At 40.3% G+C, this 17,571-nt stretch overlaps 2 protein-coding genes across 2 annotated transcripts; both read right to left on the bottom strand.

Moving 5' to 3' along the window:
• Positions 1-397: 397 nt before the first annotated feature.
• Positions 398-5,711, bottom strand: LOC124283827 (penicillin-binding protein 4-like). The gene is made up of 5 exons (XM_046719887.1): positions 5,394-5,711; positions 4,231-4,410; positions 3,335-3,598; positions 2,665-2,912; positions 398-1,995 (listed from the first exon to the last, which is right to left on the bottom strand). Exons 1-5 carry the CDS (start codon positions 5,696-5,698, stop codon positions 1,289-1,291), a joined length of 1,704 nt encoding a protein of 567 aa, XP_046575843.1. The 5' UTR covers positions 5,699-5,711; the 3' UTR covers positions 398-1,288.
• A 2,968-nt stretch (positions 5,712-8,679) lies between these two features.
• LOC124267338 (penicillin-binding protein 4-like) lies at positions 8,680-16,308 on the bottom strand. Its single transcript, XM_046702604.1, has 5 exons — positions 16,007-16,308; positions 14,101-14,250; positions 13,265-13,528; positions 11,066-11,313; positions 8,680-10,104 (listed from the first exon to the last, which is right to left on the bottom strand). Exons 1-5 carry the CDS (start codon positions 16,306-16,308, stop codon positions 9,410-9,412), a joined length of 1,659 nt encoding a protein of 552 aa, XP_046558560.1. The 3' UTR covers positions 8,680-9,409.
• Positions 16,309-17,571: the final 1,263 nt, after the last annotated feature.

Raw genomic sequence — 17,571 nt, 5'->3', positions numbered from 1 at the left:
CCTTCTTGAGTGTGATCAGTGAAAAATTCCCCTCCATATCAAGACATTTAAGACATAATCCTATCCACTCTGCCACGTTTTCATTTTACAAAGGATACGCCACGATAATATTCGTTTTATCTGTACTTTGCGGGATATGCTTACAAAGGAATTAATATCTAATCAAAGGAGTTTCTAGTTCTAATATAAAAAGCTGTTGTCATAAGATATGCCAAATGGCCGACTATATTTCACTGTACAGTCTCTACCATATAAAAAACTGGAAAATGTGACCCGAACACCTACAAAAGATTGCTTAACTCTTTGACACTCTACTGATTTGTTTCAGGTTTGGTATCTAAATAGCGGCAAAATAACATAATTTTTCATTTTATACAAAAGAAACAAAATAGTACAGTTCATTGTTTAATCTGATCATTGATACAAATCCTCCAAATCGTGACATTGAAGAAAAAATATGCATGATATCAAATTTTCATTTTACAAAGCATATGTGAAGTAAATTTCCGTCTTGTCTGTACTTTGCGGGGTATGATACAATGGATTTTTTTATGTAATCGAAGATCTTCTAAATGTTTCTGAAGGGCGAAGGTTTATCCTTTTTAAGTTTGTACAGAACAAAGAATACTGCACAAAGTGACACGAATGGACACAATATGAAATCGATGTAGTTTCCCATCATTCTAGGATACAATCCTCTTGTCATAAGATGTCATAAGGGCGATCTTTTATTGCCTCATTGTCTCTATAGTATATAGAAAACAGCACAAAGTAACACGAACACACACACAATATTGCTCAACTCCTTGAAACTCTGCCCATCAGTTCAAGGTTTGGTACCTGTAAACATGTTTTGATCGCAAAAACCAACGAAAGGTTACTTCTATAAGAACCGTATCATTAGCTGACCGAGCAAGAAATCTATAAGGGTCCCATAAATCACGTTTATAGGTTGTTTTATGATCCGTACTATTGAGAGAGCAAGGGATACGTTAAGTAAATATTCGTCTAATCTGTACGTTGCGGGATAAGAATAATATGCATTAAATACGTAATGGAAGGAGTTACCCATCTTTCTAGGATTCAATTCTCTTGTCATAAAATGTCAAAAGGCGAACGCTTAATGCTACACAGTCTCCACTTATACAGAAGACGGATACATTAAGTAAATATTCGTTTTATCTGTACGTTATGTATGAATACAATGCATTAAACATGGAATCGACGGAATTACCCTTCTTTCTAGAATACAATTCTCTTGTCATAAGATGTCAACGGGCGAACGTTATTACAACACAATCTCTACCAAATACAGAAGACTGCACGAAAGTGACAATACCACCAACAAAAGATCGCTCAATTTCTTGGTACACTGCCCATTTGTTTCATGTTTAGTACTTGTGAATATGTTTTTATCGTAAAAGCTTATATCTCTGGTAAATGTCATCTTGTGAGGTAAAATGAGATCAATGTAGGAATACTTTCCTTTGTTTAGCCCATGAAAGTTTACTTCTACAAGAACCGTAGCATTACCTGGACGAGCATAAAATTTATAAGGGTCCCATAAATCAAGCTTAAATGTTGTTTTATCCTCCGTGGTATTGAGAGAGCCCCGTAATCTCCCGTAGTGAAGTTCCAGTGACGACCCTGATCCCTCCCTAACATCAACGTCACCCAACAGATGCTGCCCGTATTTCCCAACATAACAATCTAGGCATTCTACGTCGGAGTTCGTAACATCAGAATTATTTTGGGTGCTTGGTGGCATCTTGCCCCATGGCGAAGGATACGTGCATGCCGTGGAAGAATTTAGCCAAGGTTGATCACCCATTAAAATATCAGAAACATAGAATGAGATAGTGTTTTGTGCAGTGACCTCATCCATTGTTTCTGGTCCATTGGCGCTTGAAAAGATTCCAAAGTCCAAGTCAGGGTAGAGTTTAAGGTAGGTTATGTAAGAATGTAAGCCTCCAGTGTGCATCATCTGTCTATATCCTGGAAAATAAGGTACAGAATTATATTACGTAAAAATACGAAAGTTAAAGTCACTTACCGACACATTACTTACATCTTTGTACATGTTTCTGACATGGTGCATTGGTCCATTTTTCTTTCAAAAATATATTGAAGTCAACAAGGGCAGAAAGTCAATGAATAATCAGTCTTGATTACATGCGAAAACTTTGGCAGATCATCTCTCGGTTAAAGTTAGAGGTATATATCAATGAACAGTCAGTGATGCAGCAGACATTTCCCTGAAAGACTTAAATGAGACGCCATCTCCATGGTTCGCCCAGTGATGTTATTGTTACTACTGATATGGAAAAATATATGATAATAAATAATAATAATAAAATAATAATATTATACGGTAACACTGGAACAGGTTAAAGCATTTGTTTACTTGTTGAAAAAAACAGCATGGTGTAAGTGGTAAGGTCAGTATCAGTATCTGTCTTTTATATTCTTGAATCCATAAAATCGATGGTAGCCATGCGGTTGAAGTGTTTCCTCGTCACACCAAAGACCACGTTCGATTCCTATTATGCAATGGTAATAGCCAAGTATCTCTCAATCGGTGTTTGATGTCTTGATTATTGCAATTGCTGATTACATCTACACCATACTCATTTCAGCCTGAGAGAATTCCAGATTGTTTCTTACCCTTATATGCTGATATAAACCATGCATAACCATAGGCATACTGCAAGTCCATCATGGGATACTTCGGCTTTGATGATATAGGATCGCCAGGAATACTCTCGTGAGGTTTGAAGACCTCCGCAAGTGTTTTAGACTTAACCAATGTGACGTTGTCTTCCGTCACCCCTTGCCTCAGTAGAAAGTGCATCCACTTAGCCATGTCCTCTGCTGAAGACGCAATAGCACCTGCGGCCTCTCCTGGATGTATGCTGTGGAGAAGCAAGATGGGGACATAAGCATACATCACAAGACTGCTTTCAACTGGGATTGTTCTTCATGCTGTAAATTCCTGAATTTCCTCGCCTTGACTTGGTTATGTACAGACCGCCGTGGACTAATGGGAACCATGTTGACTGATTGAAAGAATAATGATACAGCCACTATAATTAAATGGGCCCAATGGTTGCAGTTATTTCTGACAAAAAAACATTATACATCATTAAACTTTACACATGTAATGAAGGTGCGCTTGAGACATTTTGATATTCAAAACGTTTTTGAAATGTCAGTTTTTGATAGGAAACAACAAATATAGTTACAACCTGAGTAAAGTACCACTTAAATCCATAATGATGTCCAGATGGTATTTGTTTTCAAATGCAAAACATAAGCAAAAGCGAATAAATCCTACTCGTAAATTGAGGGATCCGTTAATATGAGCTTGTTCTCTACATTATAGTACGGTTTTGCCATTCCTGTTGCCTTTGTCGTTATTGTCTTTCCCAGAACACGTGACTGGTTCATTCCCAATGGTTTGAAGATTCGTTTCTCCAGAGTTGCTTCGAAGGCTTCCCCTGACAACACTTCCACAATACGGCCCAGCAGAGCATACGCCCAGTTGTTGTACTCGTACACGTCACGGAACGGTTTAACTTCCGGAAGAAATCGGAAACGCCTGTATAAAGAACAATAACATCAAGTGGCTCAACAGATTTGTAGTGTGCGATTACATAGGGTAAATAACATGCAAATGAATATATTCAGAGAAGGCATACTGTGTAAATAACAGTTGTTATCGGTAGGGCAGGAGGTGCTTTAGTTTGGAGAGAACCAGTCCTTCGGTTTCAATAAAGTGACTTGAGATCCGTTTTCTATAGTTTGGTGATCAATGAAATATAAATAATTACGACCGGCATGCAATCATTCATAAGTGGAGGTGTGAAATGTAATCTGATAGAGTGTCTTATTGATATCACTCCTTCACAGATAGGTAACTGGGATAAAAAAGAAGTGTTCAGAAAACAAATATTGGAGACTTAGAAGTATGGTTATTTGGCTTTTAATGGTATTTCTGGTATGTTATTGCGTGTTTAAGTTCACTTAATGTGGAAGAAAAGTCACGGAAATTCCATGAGCACGAAAATAGTTCTGATAAGTGTAACAAAATGACAAATATTGGATTTGAGAAACCGTTCAGTGGAAACTGGCAAGGGATTAGCAGACACCTTTGACGGAGTATTTAGATGACTAGACCATGGGAACGCTCGGTTATGAACACACAAGTGTCCTTAAAATTAAAGGGTTTACTTGGCAAAATCAGCTCTAGTGAAGTTCTTGGCAAATCCAGCAAATAAGGTTAAGACTGCAGGCTGGAGGCCGGTGCGATGGGACAAAAGATCCCTCAGAGTACCCTCCCTTGTTCTCTGTTCGTCCACAAATTCAAAGTCTTGTCCCAGTATGTCCTTCACCTTTGACGTCCATGTTAAACTGTAAACGTAATCGAAATGAACAGAAACAATCATTCACAAGGGTAACTAGATACATTCTCTTGTGTTAACTATCCCTCTCTTTACACAAATTGTTTATGTAAACCCAAAACACTCCCAGTAAAGTATATTTCCATTCATAAATATGGGTTAATCAAGAAAGAGTTCAAATTATATAACATCAAACACCTTTTAATAGATGTTTAACCTCTATTTGTGCAAACTGATTTTGGACAACATTAAATGATACACTATTGAGAACACTTAAATACACTTATTATTACTCGTCATTATACAGTACTCTATCACACAATGACCTACAACTGTAAAAGCACATGAAATATATATACCGGAAGTGAATACACATTTGTCTACTTCAAGTCGTTGGGTAGTTATTCTTGTGCATATGATTAGCTATTATTATTAACACAAAAGTGTATGGTCAGGTTTTATATGGCACAGGTCGTTACAGGCTTAAATTTCAACTATGATGTTACACACTCACCACGTTGCTTCTTTTCCGGCGACATTATCATTAGCATAAACATTTCTTAAATACCTTTCAGGGACTCTTACTTTGTATGAGACAGTGACCCGGCCATGGTTTGTAATGATATTTAAAACGATATTTTTGCATAATGATATGCATGTCAACGCAATGGTGTAATAGTTACGCAGGTCTTAAACGTCCATCGTGGTTTCAACCCATGGGCGAAGGTACTGTTATCGTGACCTGAACAACCTGTTAGACAGCATACTCTACTGCAGACATTAGTTCATTTAGATAACAGCCTATGGGCTAAAGGATTATCCGGATAGATTCCGAACTCACTTCTTTACCTCTAGACAGCTGTTTGCAGTTTTAGTACCCATGCCTATATATTCACCGTTTCAGTAATATTGTTAATTAAGGACAGCGAGTCTGTCACCTGATGAGCAACTGGAAGAATATATTATCTGAGTGTATTTATATCTCTCACATACCTCCCATTACTTTCATCAATCATCATGGCCAGGAGGGTACTCGTGAAAGCCTTCGTCACTGATCCAATTCCAAACAAAGTGTCCTTGGTGACGTTCACTCCCTGTTCTATGTCCGCCTGTCCGAACCCCCGTGTCCACGTCTCACCCCCCTTCACAACAGCCAGGGTCAGCCCCGGGATCTGTCTACACCTCATGACCTCCTCCACAAACATTCCCACCTTACTGACCTCATCATCGGTGAAAATCCCCGCCCACCCCACAGAGACAGCGGACATGAGCAGCAACGCTTGCATACACCACACCATCTTACTTGAAGGCATCGAAGTACTGCAAGCTGATCCCAGACACTGTATCTCGTCCTACAAACAAAACACGCCCACTGAGTAAAGAAGAAACCACCTGGACTGACGTAGGTGGAGATTCGGGGACAAAGGTTCTCCGCAGCAAAAGTATATCCCACAGATAGACACGGTGTGTTGTTCATCAGATAACAAGTAATACATACCAGCAGTACTATGGTGACGTCTGGAAGCCATGGGATGATAAAAAAGTCAATTGCTGGCGCAGACGCATTGTTCGTAATGCTAGGTAGGATTGTTGACAGTTAGTAATTGTGTTGTAACGAGCATGCCATCTTGTACCTTGTCCTGATTTCTTTCGTACACGCCACAGATAATGTATATTATTCATAGACAAAGTTCGAGGCAATATGTGACTACACGTGGCTATGGATATTACAGGAGATTAAAGTTATGGTTCTACATAACAACAAACTATTGACTTTCATGATTATATTAGTTAATAAACATAAAACTTCTAATATATCTTGGTGGCGATCATTTCAGGTGGAAGAACTGAGTGAAGTGTTGCCGTGATAGAATGAATGGGTTGAACAGTTTAATTTGAGAATTTAAACGTGAAATGCCAAAATGCAGGGGTCCCTGGGGTTTATCAGTTCGTTGCAAGCCAGCAGCGTGTGTATGGTTCAACAACAGCGCTAGCATGTGAATGGCAGATCAGAGATTGAAACCATCATCATCGGATTATGCATAAGGTAAGGAAGGGACTGGTGCCAGAGATGACTGACCTGTCCATGTTTCTCAAACATGAAACTAGAGCATTATTCAGCATATTTCTTCATGACATGGAGAAACAAACAAGGGTTCTTCCGGCCGTATCTCGAACATAGCTGTATGTTCCATCATTCCAGTAATGTGATCATATCATAGGCGGATCCAGAGGTGTGTGTGTGTGTGTGTGTGTGTGTGTGTGTGTGTGTGTGTGTGTGTAGGGGTGCGCACCCCCTCTTTTGTCCTGAAACTCAGGTAAAAATGAAGTGTGCACCCCTCCTTTGCTCAATAGTGTGCACCCCCCTTTCTGAAAAAGCTGCATCCGCCCCTGTTATATAACAGAATCAGTAAATGTTGATCTTAGCCGAAAGATATGTCCCGTCTCTAAATAAGACTCTGGAATAAAGAAGCCAGTGTTTGAGAGCATGAACATGAATCCAACGCAAACATTGCTACATAATCGACCAACTGGTCACTTATTGTAAACATGCAGTCTTCATTTGATATCAAGTTTGATTGGGCGGCTGGCTGGTTGTTTAACGCCTCACTCAGTCATATTCCAGCTATATGGCGGCGAGCTGTAAATAAATGCGTCTGGACCAGACAATCAAGTGATCAATAGCATGAGCATCGCTCTACGCAACTGGGATACGATGACATGTGTCAACCCAGTCAGGGAGCCTGACCACCCTAACCCGGGTCTTCACAGGTCACATCCAGTTTGAACCGAAGTCTCAGCCTTCTGACGAATTGTACATCTGTGTAGCTTACAAAAACCTGTAAACCTATTCGGTAGTGTGGACATGACTCCTGAAGGGTTTCTGGGCAAGAACAGGTGCCTTGTACTCCATGCTTGTCGAGAGAGTTGATAAAGGACATCGAGTGATCACTGTCTTCTAGTCGCTAGTATGGTGATCTACCTTCAGTTGCTGGCAATATATATCCTGTTTTTACCTTGTATTGCCATCTATAGTTACCCGGTTTTAGATCTAATTACTAGTTTTACATTCGAATCTGTGATAATCTAGTTATTTTACTGTCCTTCGTTGACAGGTTTTTACAATTCACCATTAATTACTATGCATAAAATTAATTGTTCTCGTCACGATATGGCTGAAATATTGCCGATGTGACGATAAATGTTAACTCACTCACTCACTGTCTTCTACCTCTGTAGGTAAGTCACCTCGTACCTGATAACGCTGATCGTTGTCTATATGTTCAGTCAATGGTCTGGCTTCTTTACACCACTCAACTACCAACTAACATTCCCAACCTCACAGTCTCCACTAACCGATGCTAATCGTACAAGAGACAGAAAGGATCATGTAGTTAGGCCTTGTTGACTGAGTGTATCGAGTGTATAATAATCTTCATTTACAGGGTATTGGGTACACTTACAATTGAGTAGGTCAAGGCTGCATGTCTGACCCGTGAAGGTCCAGGTTAGAATGAACCTTCAGGAACCCATGCTTGTCGTAAGAGGCGACTAACGGGATCGGGTGGTCAGGCTCGCTGGCTTGGTTGACACATGTCATCGGTTCCCAATTGCGCAGATCGATGCCCATGCTGTTGATCACTGGATTGTTTGGTCCAGACTCGATTATTTACAGACCGCCGCCATATAGCTGGAATATTGCTGAGTGCGGCGTAAAACTAAACTCACTCACACACTGCATATCTGGATGGGACAAACCAGTGATTAGTTTTATGAGCAACGCCCATGTACTGAGTTTGTTAGAGCTAAAACCGATGTAGAAACTATGAATGACGATCGCTGTGTACAAGTGCAGAGGCTCCGCTGCTTACATGTGAAGACATATTTCTGTTCTTGAGTGAGTGAGTGAGTTGGGTTTTACGCCGCTTTTAGCAATATTCCAGCAATATCACGGCGGGGGGACACCATAAATGGGCTTCACACATTGTGCCCATGTGGGGATTCGAACCCGGTCTGTTCTTGAACACCGAGCGGGCCGGGGAGAAGACACTTTCCCTTTGTAGTTGAGTCATATGTATATAATTAATGCCGCTCACCTTATGGTGAAACTCTGGAACTACTTAAGGAACCGTTAATATGGTACATATGGTAGAATCTGAATAAGAGTTAACCATGTATTACATCAGACCATTTTCGGACTTCACTTTGCTAAAGTATTTTATAAACCACAATCAATATATATCGTAGTATAAGTATTAAATTATATATAAATAAGAACAGCAAATAATCTCTGTTTATTAAAATAATCACGACACACTTGACACGAATATACATTTATTAAATGGGCACGGCTCCATACAGGTACGCATGGAGCCTATGGTGTTTCACAGTGAGAGAAATTTCCCAGCAAGTGGTGGCTTATCCAAATCAGGTCGTCTCAAAATATATACGAGGAATTACTGCATTCTATTCAAAATCAGGTAAACAAATGGTATTTGTTTGATCACCATGTGTATACATAGACTTTGTCTATGGCGGTTAAAATACACACATGTACACAAATGCGTGCAGGGGACGTTTTGCCAAAAGCATCAACTAGTTCGTTACATCAACAGGCCAAAGATAATGGTGACGATTCACAACATTATCGTACATGTGGTCAATTGTAATTTAGCACAAACAAAACTCACATTTTGTTGCTGTCATGCCTGAATAGCGGCAGACTTGCTCCATTTTTCATCTTATTCAAAAGAAACAAAATATTACTAAATATATTGAATCTGATCATTGATAAAAATCCTCCAAATTGAGACATTTAAGAAAGGAAATGGTATACATCATATTAATTTTTTTATTTTACAAGGGATACGTTAAGTAAATATTCGTTTTATCTGTGTACGTTGCGGGATATGAATACAATGCATTAAATATGTAATCGAAGGAGTTACCCTTCTCTCTAGAATTATTATACAATTCTCTTGTCATAAGATGTCAACGGGAGAACGTTATTACAACACATATAATACCATATAATAAAGTGACAATAACACCAACAACAGATCACTCAATTTCTTGGCACACTGCCCATTTGTCTCAGGTTTGCTTCTTGTGAATATGTTTTGATCGTTAAAGCTTATACCTCTGGTAAATGTCACCTTGTCAGATAAAATGAGGTCAATGTAGGTATACTTTCCTTTGTTTAACCCATGAAAGTTTACTTCTACAAGAACCGTAGCATTACCTGGCCTAGCAAGAAATCTATAAGGGTCCCATAAGTCAAGTTTAAAGGATGTTTTATCATCTGTGGCATTGAGAGAGCCCCGTAACATCCCGTAGTGAAGTTCCAGTGACGACCCTGGTCCCTCCCTAACATCAACGTCACCCAACAGATGCTGCCCGTATTTCCCAACATAACAATCTAGGCATTCTACGTCCGAGTTCGTAACAACAGAATTATTTTGGGTGCTTGGTGGCAACTTGCCCCATGGCGAAGGATACGTGCATGCCGTGGAAGAATTTAGCCAAGGTTGATCACCCATTAAAATATCAGAAACATAGAATGAGATTGTGTTTTGTGCAATGGCCTCATCCGTTGTTTCTGGTCCACTGGCGCTTGAAAAGATTCCAAAGTCCAAGTCAGGGTAGAGTTTAAGGAAGGTAATGTAAGAATTTATGCCTCCCGTGTGCATCATCTGTCTATATCCTGGAAAATAACGTACACAACTGAAATACATGGAACTAGCTATAGGAAAGTTAAAGTCACTTTCGACACATTACTTACATCTTTGTACGTGTTTCTGAGATGGTGCATTGGTAAATGTTTCATTCATAAGAAAACATGCTTAAGTCAAAAAGTACAAAATGTCAAAGAATTAATGAGTTTCGATTACCTCCGAAAACATTAAAATTTTGCAAATTCCGTTGTGGTAAAATATATTTGTAGCAGTCATTGAAACATAGTCGAAACCCTTAACTGAGAAGTTATCTCCACTCAGCCTCCACATGATGTTAAAGTTGGTATAGATATTTAATAATATGTAATGATAGTAATATTATACGGTAACACTTGAAGACATGAAAACATTTGTTTACGTTGTTGAAACAATGGTTTAACACTGAGCAAATGTAACTACAAGAAACTCAGTCAGTCAGTGACTCTCTCAAAATATGTTCGGGCTTAACTCAGTGTTTCGTGTTATGACAAATTAAACATGTTAATGCCCGAAAGGGTGAGTGAGTGAATGAGTATGGTGCTTTTGATCAGTATTCCAGCAATATTACGGGGGACACCAGAAATGGCCTTCACACCCATGGGGGGATTCGAAACCGCGTGTTCTGCGTGACGAGCGAACGCATTAACCACTAGGCTACCCCACCGCCCCTGTACAACAAAACCTATTAGGACATAAAAGACATTCCAGGACGAGTGTTTGTGCTATGAAATAAACAAATAATCAGCAATCACACCGATAAATAATGCTGTGCCTGCAAAATACAGGATCAACCAGGACAACAGGTGTGTCAGTGTGTTTCTACCATGCTAACTTATCCAAAGGGCAATGGTAATAGCAAATTGTCAATTGCTGTTTGGTGGCTTGATTATTGCTGAGTGTACGCCATAATCAATTATATGTGAGACAAATAATCTAGTTTCTGTTTCTTACCCTTATATGCTGATATAAACCACGCATAACCATAGCCATACCGCAATTCCGTCACGGGATACTCCGGCTTTGACACAGACGGATCGGCAGGAATACTCTCGTGAGGTTTAAAGACCTCCGCAAGTGTTTTAGAATTAACCAATGTGACGTTGTCCTCCGTTACGCCTTGCCTCAGAAGAAAGTGCATCCACTTAGCCATGTCCTCCGCTGAACTCGCAATAGCACCCGCAGCCTCTCCTGGGTGTATGCTGGGGAGAACCAGGATCAGTACATAAGAACACATCAAACATCGCAAGACGATAAAGGGAACAATCCCGTTCTTCATATAACATCTTCTTAACCCAACGGTATCTAACGATTACTGTTGCTGATGTTATCAACTACTGAATTACTTGTATCATTGTTCTTTAATCTACTTTCATAATTAATGATATATCTATAATCTTATGTGCCAAATGGTTGCAGTTGTTTCTGATAAAATAGGTTATATATACTCCCCTAAAATAAGAAACGCATCATCAAAAATAGCAATTTCATGTAGCAATGAATTAAAACGTGATTCACTTTGCAAAAGGTTTTGCTCTGTTTATGAGTCCTATGGTGTTTATGTTTTGAAACATCACAACAAAACGCACCATCCGTAAAGTACCCGTATTTAACAGCATGATTTTCAATTTCGGCGTGTAGTGTCACAGAATACACAATTCACATGCAATGCACGTGAAAGTTGGGGATCAGATAGTCTCAATGATAGGTATAAAAGGTTGATCGCTGTCTGTCGATTATTCACTGTATTTGGAATATTTTGGACGAACGCAAAATGCCACGTCTAAGTGAAGCAAACCGTCATATCGCCATTGGTTTGCTTGAAGCTGGCCAGTCTCAACGTGCAGTTGCCCGACGCATGAATGTTCACCAAAGCACAATTTCACGGCTCTGGGACAGATATCGCCGGCAGAATGCGATGCCCCTCGTAGTGGGCGTCCTCGAGCGACTACTGCGGCGCAGGATCGCTACATCCGGGTACATCACCTGCGTCATCGAACAGCTACGGCGCCCAGTACCGCTCGACAAATACCCGGATTGAGGAGGCTTTCTGCACAGACCGTCAGGAACAGGTTGAGAGAGGCTGGTTTACGTGCCAGAAGACCTTATTTTGGCCCTGTGTTTCGACAACAACATCTTCGACATCGAGTTCAATGGTGCACCAACGTTCAGGCCTGGAACCACCCAAATGGGCGTAGAATTTGGTTCAGTGATGAATCACGATTTCTATTGGAACGACGCGATGGAAGAATGCGGGTGTACAGACGTCGACGTGAACGTTTCGCCGACGCTTGCGTTCCCCAGATGGACAGATTCGGCCGGGGCAGTGTTATGATGTGGGGAACGATCACCTGCCGTAGGAGAAGTGATTTGGTGATGATCCAGGGCAACCTGACAGCTCAACGGTACTGTGACGAAATCCTACGCCCACACCTCCTTCCAATCATTGATCGCCAGAGGGAGTTGTTTCAACAGGACAATGCCAGGCCCAACACAGCACGCCAGACTAGAGACTTCCTCCAGAACCACAACATCAATGTGCTCCCCTGGCCCTCAAGATCACCGGACTTAAACCCGATCGAATATCTGTGGGATGCCCTGGACAGACGGGTGCGACGCCGTAGCCCTCAGCCCCAGACACTTCAGCAACTCGCACAGGCACTACAGGCAGAGTGGGTTGCGATTGGGCAACACGAGATTCTGAGACTTATTCGTTCGATGCCGAGGCGATGCCGTGCAGTTCTGGATACCCACGGTGGTCACACGAGGTATTGACTTCAGCGCCACCACACGTCTCCATGTGACACTCAAACTGACTTTCCTCGAGTTGGTGCCAAAGACAGATAAGTCTGCATTCCCAGTGTGCAATTTCGCTAGATTTCATTGACTCATAAAGCCTACAAGATGTTTCAAAATAAACATAAAAATACAGTTGAAATTCCTATATGCGTTTCTTTTTTGGGAGAGTATATTATACACTATTAAAGATGTAATGAACGTTCCCAGAGACTTAAGGTGTTACATTATTGATTGAAAACAACAAATGTAGACACAAAATGAATATCGTACAACTGACATCCATAATAATATCCAGAAATGTTTTGGTCATTTTTTTTCAAATGACAAAAATAAGTGAAAGCGAATAAATCTTACTCATAAATTGATTGATCCGTTAATATGAGCTTGTTCTCTACATTATAGTACGGTTTTGCCATTTCTGTTGCATGTGTCGTTATCGTCCTTCCCAGAACACGCGACTGGTTCATTCCCAGTGGTTTGAAGATCCGTTTCTCCAAAGTAGCTTCATAAGATTCCCCTGACAACACTTCCACAATACGGCCGAGCAGAATGTACCCCCAGTTGTTGTACTCGAACACGTCACGGAACGGTTTGACTTCCGGAAGAAAGCGGAAACGCCTGCATAAAGAACAGCAATATCATCGTAAGTGGATAACGCAGATTCGTTTCAATGTTACGTATACCGTTATAGTGTGCGATTGTGGAGAATAAATGATAGGCAAATGAATACATTTCGCAAAATCATACTGCGTAAAGAAGAACCCAAGGTCTGTTCCAGACGAGTTATCAGTTGGTATTGGTAGGGCAAGACGTGCCATCAGTTTCGAGAGAAACAATATTTGTTTTAACATCCAGGATTGGTTTCCTTGACAAAAGCGATGTATATGTTTTCTATTGTTTGGTTAGCAATGAAATATAAATAATGACGACCGGCATGCAACCTTTGATAGGTTGAGGTGTGAAATGTAATCTGGTCGAGTGTCTTATTGATATCACTCCTTCGACCACAGGTAGGTAACTGGGATATAAAAACAGAAGTGTTCAGAAAACAACTATTGGAGATTTAGAAGTAGGGCATTTGGCTTTTACATTTCTTAATGTTATAACGTGGTGTGCTTAATGTGGAAGGAAACTCACAGAAATCCCACAGGCACAAAAATAGTTCTCCCGAACAAAAAAATAGGGTTTACTTGGCAAAATCAGCTCTCGTGAAGTTCTTGGCAAATCCCGGATATAGGCTGATGACTGCCGGGTGGAGGCCTGTGCGGTGGGACAAAAGATCCCTCAGAGTAGTCTCCCTTGTTCTCTCCTCGTCCACAAAAAATTGTTTATGTAAAACACTGATTTAGTTCCAAGTAGTAAACATGTTCCGGTTCGGAATAAATGCCGTGAAATAGAGAATGGATGACACGAATATAAATTCCGCACATACGGCAAATATTCCATCGAACAGGAACAAATACCGTCAGGCCTCACCTATTCCAGTCATTATTGAATGCAAAATAGACTCGTCCAACTTGTCCGCACATCCGGGATTTTCAAGCCCGAAATACAAATACCGTGAATCATGTTAGATCTAGGTGAAAATCAAATCAACGAACGGCCATTTGCCACACACAGCAAAATCAAGGTGCCATACATAGGCGCCCGGAGGTCTGATGTATTTGATAAGTATGACCTATATATATATAACATATAAGATATGTTATATATATATGTCATACTTATAAATACATCAGAGATCGATCAGACCGATTATGGAGGCAGAGGAAAACACTGCTCTTTGTACTATGTATCGGACGAGATCAAGGATAAGTCTGCTCCATTGAAGCTTGTGATAACTAGTGACCAGAAAATTAGCAACCATCAGAATGTGCCATATTGATCACTGTACGTTTACCAAAACTGTAGATCAAATTAAAATACAACGATATTTGAACAATTCTTCAGTATTGTCCGGATTTCGATCAGGACCCTTATCACCCGACATGTAGATATTATACATACATCCTTGAAATAATAATTTGAAATAGATGCACAGATTTTTAAAGAAAGGTGAACCATATCTAATGGCAGTTTAGGCAATTTAGTGTTATTTTGTATAGCCATAACAAAAGATGAAACCAATTCCCACAAAAAAGACAAATGGTGCCACTGACGACAATACTATATTGAGTCCTTTTATAAGGAACTTTCACACATGATAAATGCTGCTTGATAGCCACAAGATTTGTTCCACATGGAACAAATACCGTAGGATTGAATCCTTTCTTCCTTTCCGCCCCCACCCCCAAACAAAAAAAAAAAACAAAAAAACAAAACAAACAAAAACAACAACAACAAACAAAACCAAAACAAAACAAACAACAACAACAAACAACCAACAACAAACCAACAACAACAAAAAAAACAACCAATTTTTAAGACCACCCCAACAAACAAAACCCTCTTTTAGACACTTTAGGATGTGTGTGAAAGTTCCTATTTACCCGGAATAAATTCTGTTTGTGCGGAACGAAATAATTGTTACTCTAGTGAATTTTCTCTTTTGATAGTTTCCAAATTTTGGAAGCCAGTCGGGCTAGCTATGCCTGAAAGTGACTAGCTCACAACATAATTCACTAGCCCCGAAATTTGAATGTAGAAACTAAGCAAAAGAGGATGACAAAAATAGATGAGAATACAATATTCTCGGCATTGCATTTATTTTTAGGACAAAAATTCTGCAAAAACCTCACAGAGTGGGTATGATGTTTTGATTATGATCAGCGTTTCATTGAGTATGTTATGTTTATTAGTTTTCGAGTTAGATTGCAATTCATCGGTCCGCTTTTGAGCCAAACGGACTGTAGACAGCATGCTCTATTTCAGACATTAGTTCATTTAGATGCCACACTATGGTTAATCACGACAGATGATCCACAATTCCCAACTCACTAACTTCTTAACCTCCTGACAGCTGTACTCATGCCTATGTACAGTACTCATGCCTATATATTCACTGATCCAGGAATATTGTACTATACTGTGAGACTGTCACCTGAGTGAGTGAGTGGTAGAATGTATTATCTGAGTGCATTTATGTTTCTCACATACCTTCCATTACTTTCATCAATCATCATGGCCAGGAGGGTACTCGTGAAAGCCTTCGTCACTGATCCAATTCCAAACAATGTATCCTTGGTGACGTTCGCTCCCTGTTCAATGTCCGCCTGTCCGAACCCCCGTGTCCACGTCTCACTCCCCTTCACAACAGCCAGGGTCAACCCAGGGATATGTCTACACCGCATGACCTCCTCCACAAACATTTCCACCTTACTGGCCTCATCATCGGTGAAAACCCCCGCCGACCCGGCTGAGACAGCGGACATGATCAGCAACGCTTGCATACACCACATTATCTTACTTGACTGCAAGCTGAACCAGACACTATTTCTAGTACTACATGTATAATACGCCCGCCGAGTAAAGAGGAAACCACCTCAACTGAACGGGATATGCGGGGACAAAGGTTCTCCTCGACAAAACTATTTCTCACAGATAGATGCGGTGTGTTGTTCTTCAGACAACAAGTAAATAATACCAGCAGTAATGTGGTGGCGTCTGGAAGCCATGGGATGATAAAGAAGTCAATTGCTGGCACAGACGCGTTATTCTTAATGTTAGATAGGATTGATGACATGTGTTAGCCTGTGGTAATTGTGTTGTAACGAGCATTTCATCTCGTATCGCGTTTAGATTACTTTCGTACACACCGTAGACATGGGATTCTTTGGTAGCTAGCTGTGTCCTCGCGATAGAGATAAAATGCATACTATTCAAACACAAAGTTCGAAGCAATATCTTAATATTACACATGATCATGGATATTACTGGTGATTAAAGTTGGGATCCTACATAACTACAAACTTTTGACTTTCACTCTTACATAAGTGAATAAAATTTGTTCTAATACTTCTCGGTGGCACACTTGATGCGATCATAACAGGTGGAAGAACTGAGTGAAGTTTCCAGTGAGAACATGAATAAGTTGGGGTTAACGCAGCCGTTTTGAACAATTTTATTCGGTATTGGAAACTTGAAATGCCAAATGAAGAGGTCCCTGAGGTTTATCCTTCGATTGAAAGCCAGTAGCATGCGTATGGTGCAACAACAACGCTAGGAAATATATGGCAAATCGGAGATTTGAACCCATCATCATCATCATCATCATCATCATCATCAGAGTATGTCGAAACCAAGGACTAATCAGACATTCGAACCGCACACCGTCGGAAGGGGACTGGTGGCAGAGATGACTGACCTGCCCATGTTTCTCAAACATGTACAGGGAGCATTATTCAGTATATTTGTTCATGCCACGTAAAAAGGGAGCAAGGGCTCTCGCGGCCTCCTTGTACCTCGACAATGCCTTACATGTTCAATCATTCTAGTTATTTGAATAAGTTAATCTTGGTTTAACCCGAAAACAACTGTTCCCGACATATGAGGGGACTCTACGTGTTTGAGAGTGTGAACAACAAACACAAACATAGCTACATAATCGACTAACTAGTCACTTATTGCAAACATCCAGTCTACATTTGACATCCAGTTTGAACTGAAGGCTCAGCCTTCTGACAAATTTTCACATCCATGTAGCTTACAAAAATCTATTCGGG

The sequence above is a fragment of the Haliotis rubra genome, unplaced genomic scaffold (assembly GCF_003918875.1).
Source record: "Haliotis rubra isolate DU_JTF1 unplaced genomic scaffold, ASM391887v1 Scf1, whole genome shotgun sequence".
NCBI classification, from domain to species: domain Eukaryota; kingdom Metazoa; phylum Mollusca; class Gastropoda; order Lepetellida; family Haliotidae; genus Haliotis; species Haliotis rubra.
Note: the sequence above shows the minus strand (reverse complement) of the source record. Positions and strands in the feature narration are given on the sequence as shown.

Excerpts from the sequence above, each read along its gene's own strand:
- LOC124283827 (XM_046719887.1), bottom strand. The coding sequence starts at position 5,698 with ATGGTGTGGTGTATGCAAGCGTTGCTGCTCATGTCCGCTGTCTCTGTG. Across the intron at positions 2,913-3,334 it reads ACGGATCCCTCAATTTACGA|CATACATCCAGGAGAGGCCG; the intron begins GTAGGATTTATT and ends GCTTCTCCACAG. Across the intron at positions 1,996-2,664 it reads GTTTATATCAGCATATAAGG|GATATAGACAGATGATGCAC; the intron begins GTAAGAAACAAT and ends CTTATTTTCCAG.
- LOC124267338 (XM_046702604.1), bottom strand. The coding sequence starts at position 16,308 with ATGTGGTGTATGCAAGCGTTGCTGATCATGTCCGCTGTCTCAGCCGGG. Across the intron at positions 14,251-16,006 it reads ATTGATGAAAGTAATGGAAG|TGTTTTACATAAACAATTTT; the intron begins GTATGTGAGAAA and ends GAACTAAATCAG. Across the intron at positions 11,314-13,264 it reads ACGGATCAATCAATTTATGA|CATACACCCAGGAGAGGCTG; the intron begins GTAAGATTTATT and ends GGTTCTCCCCAG.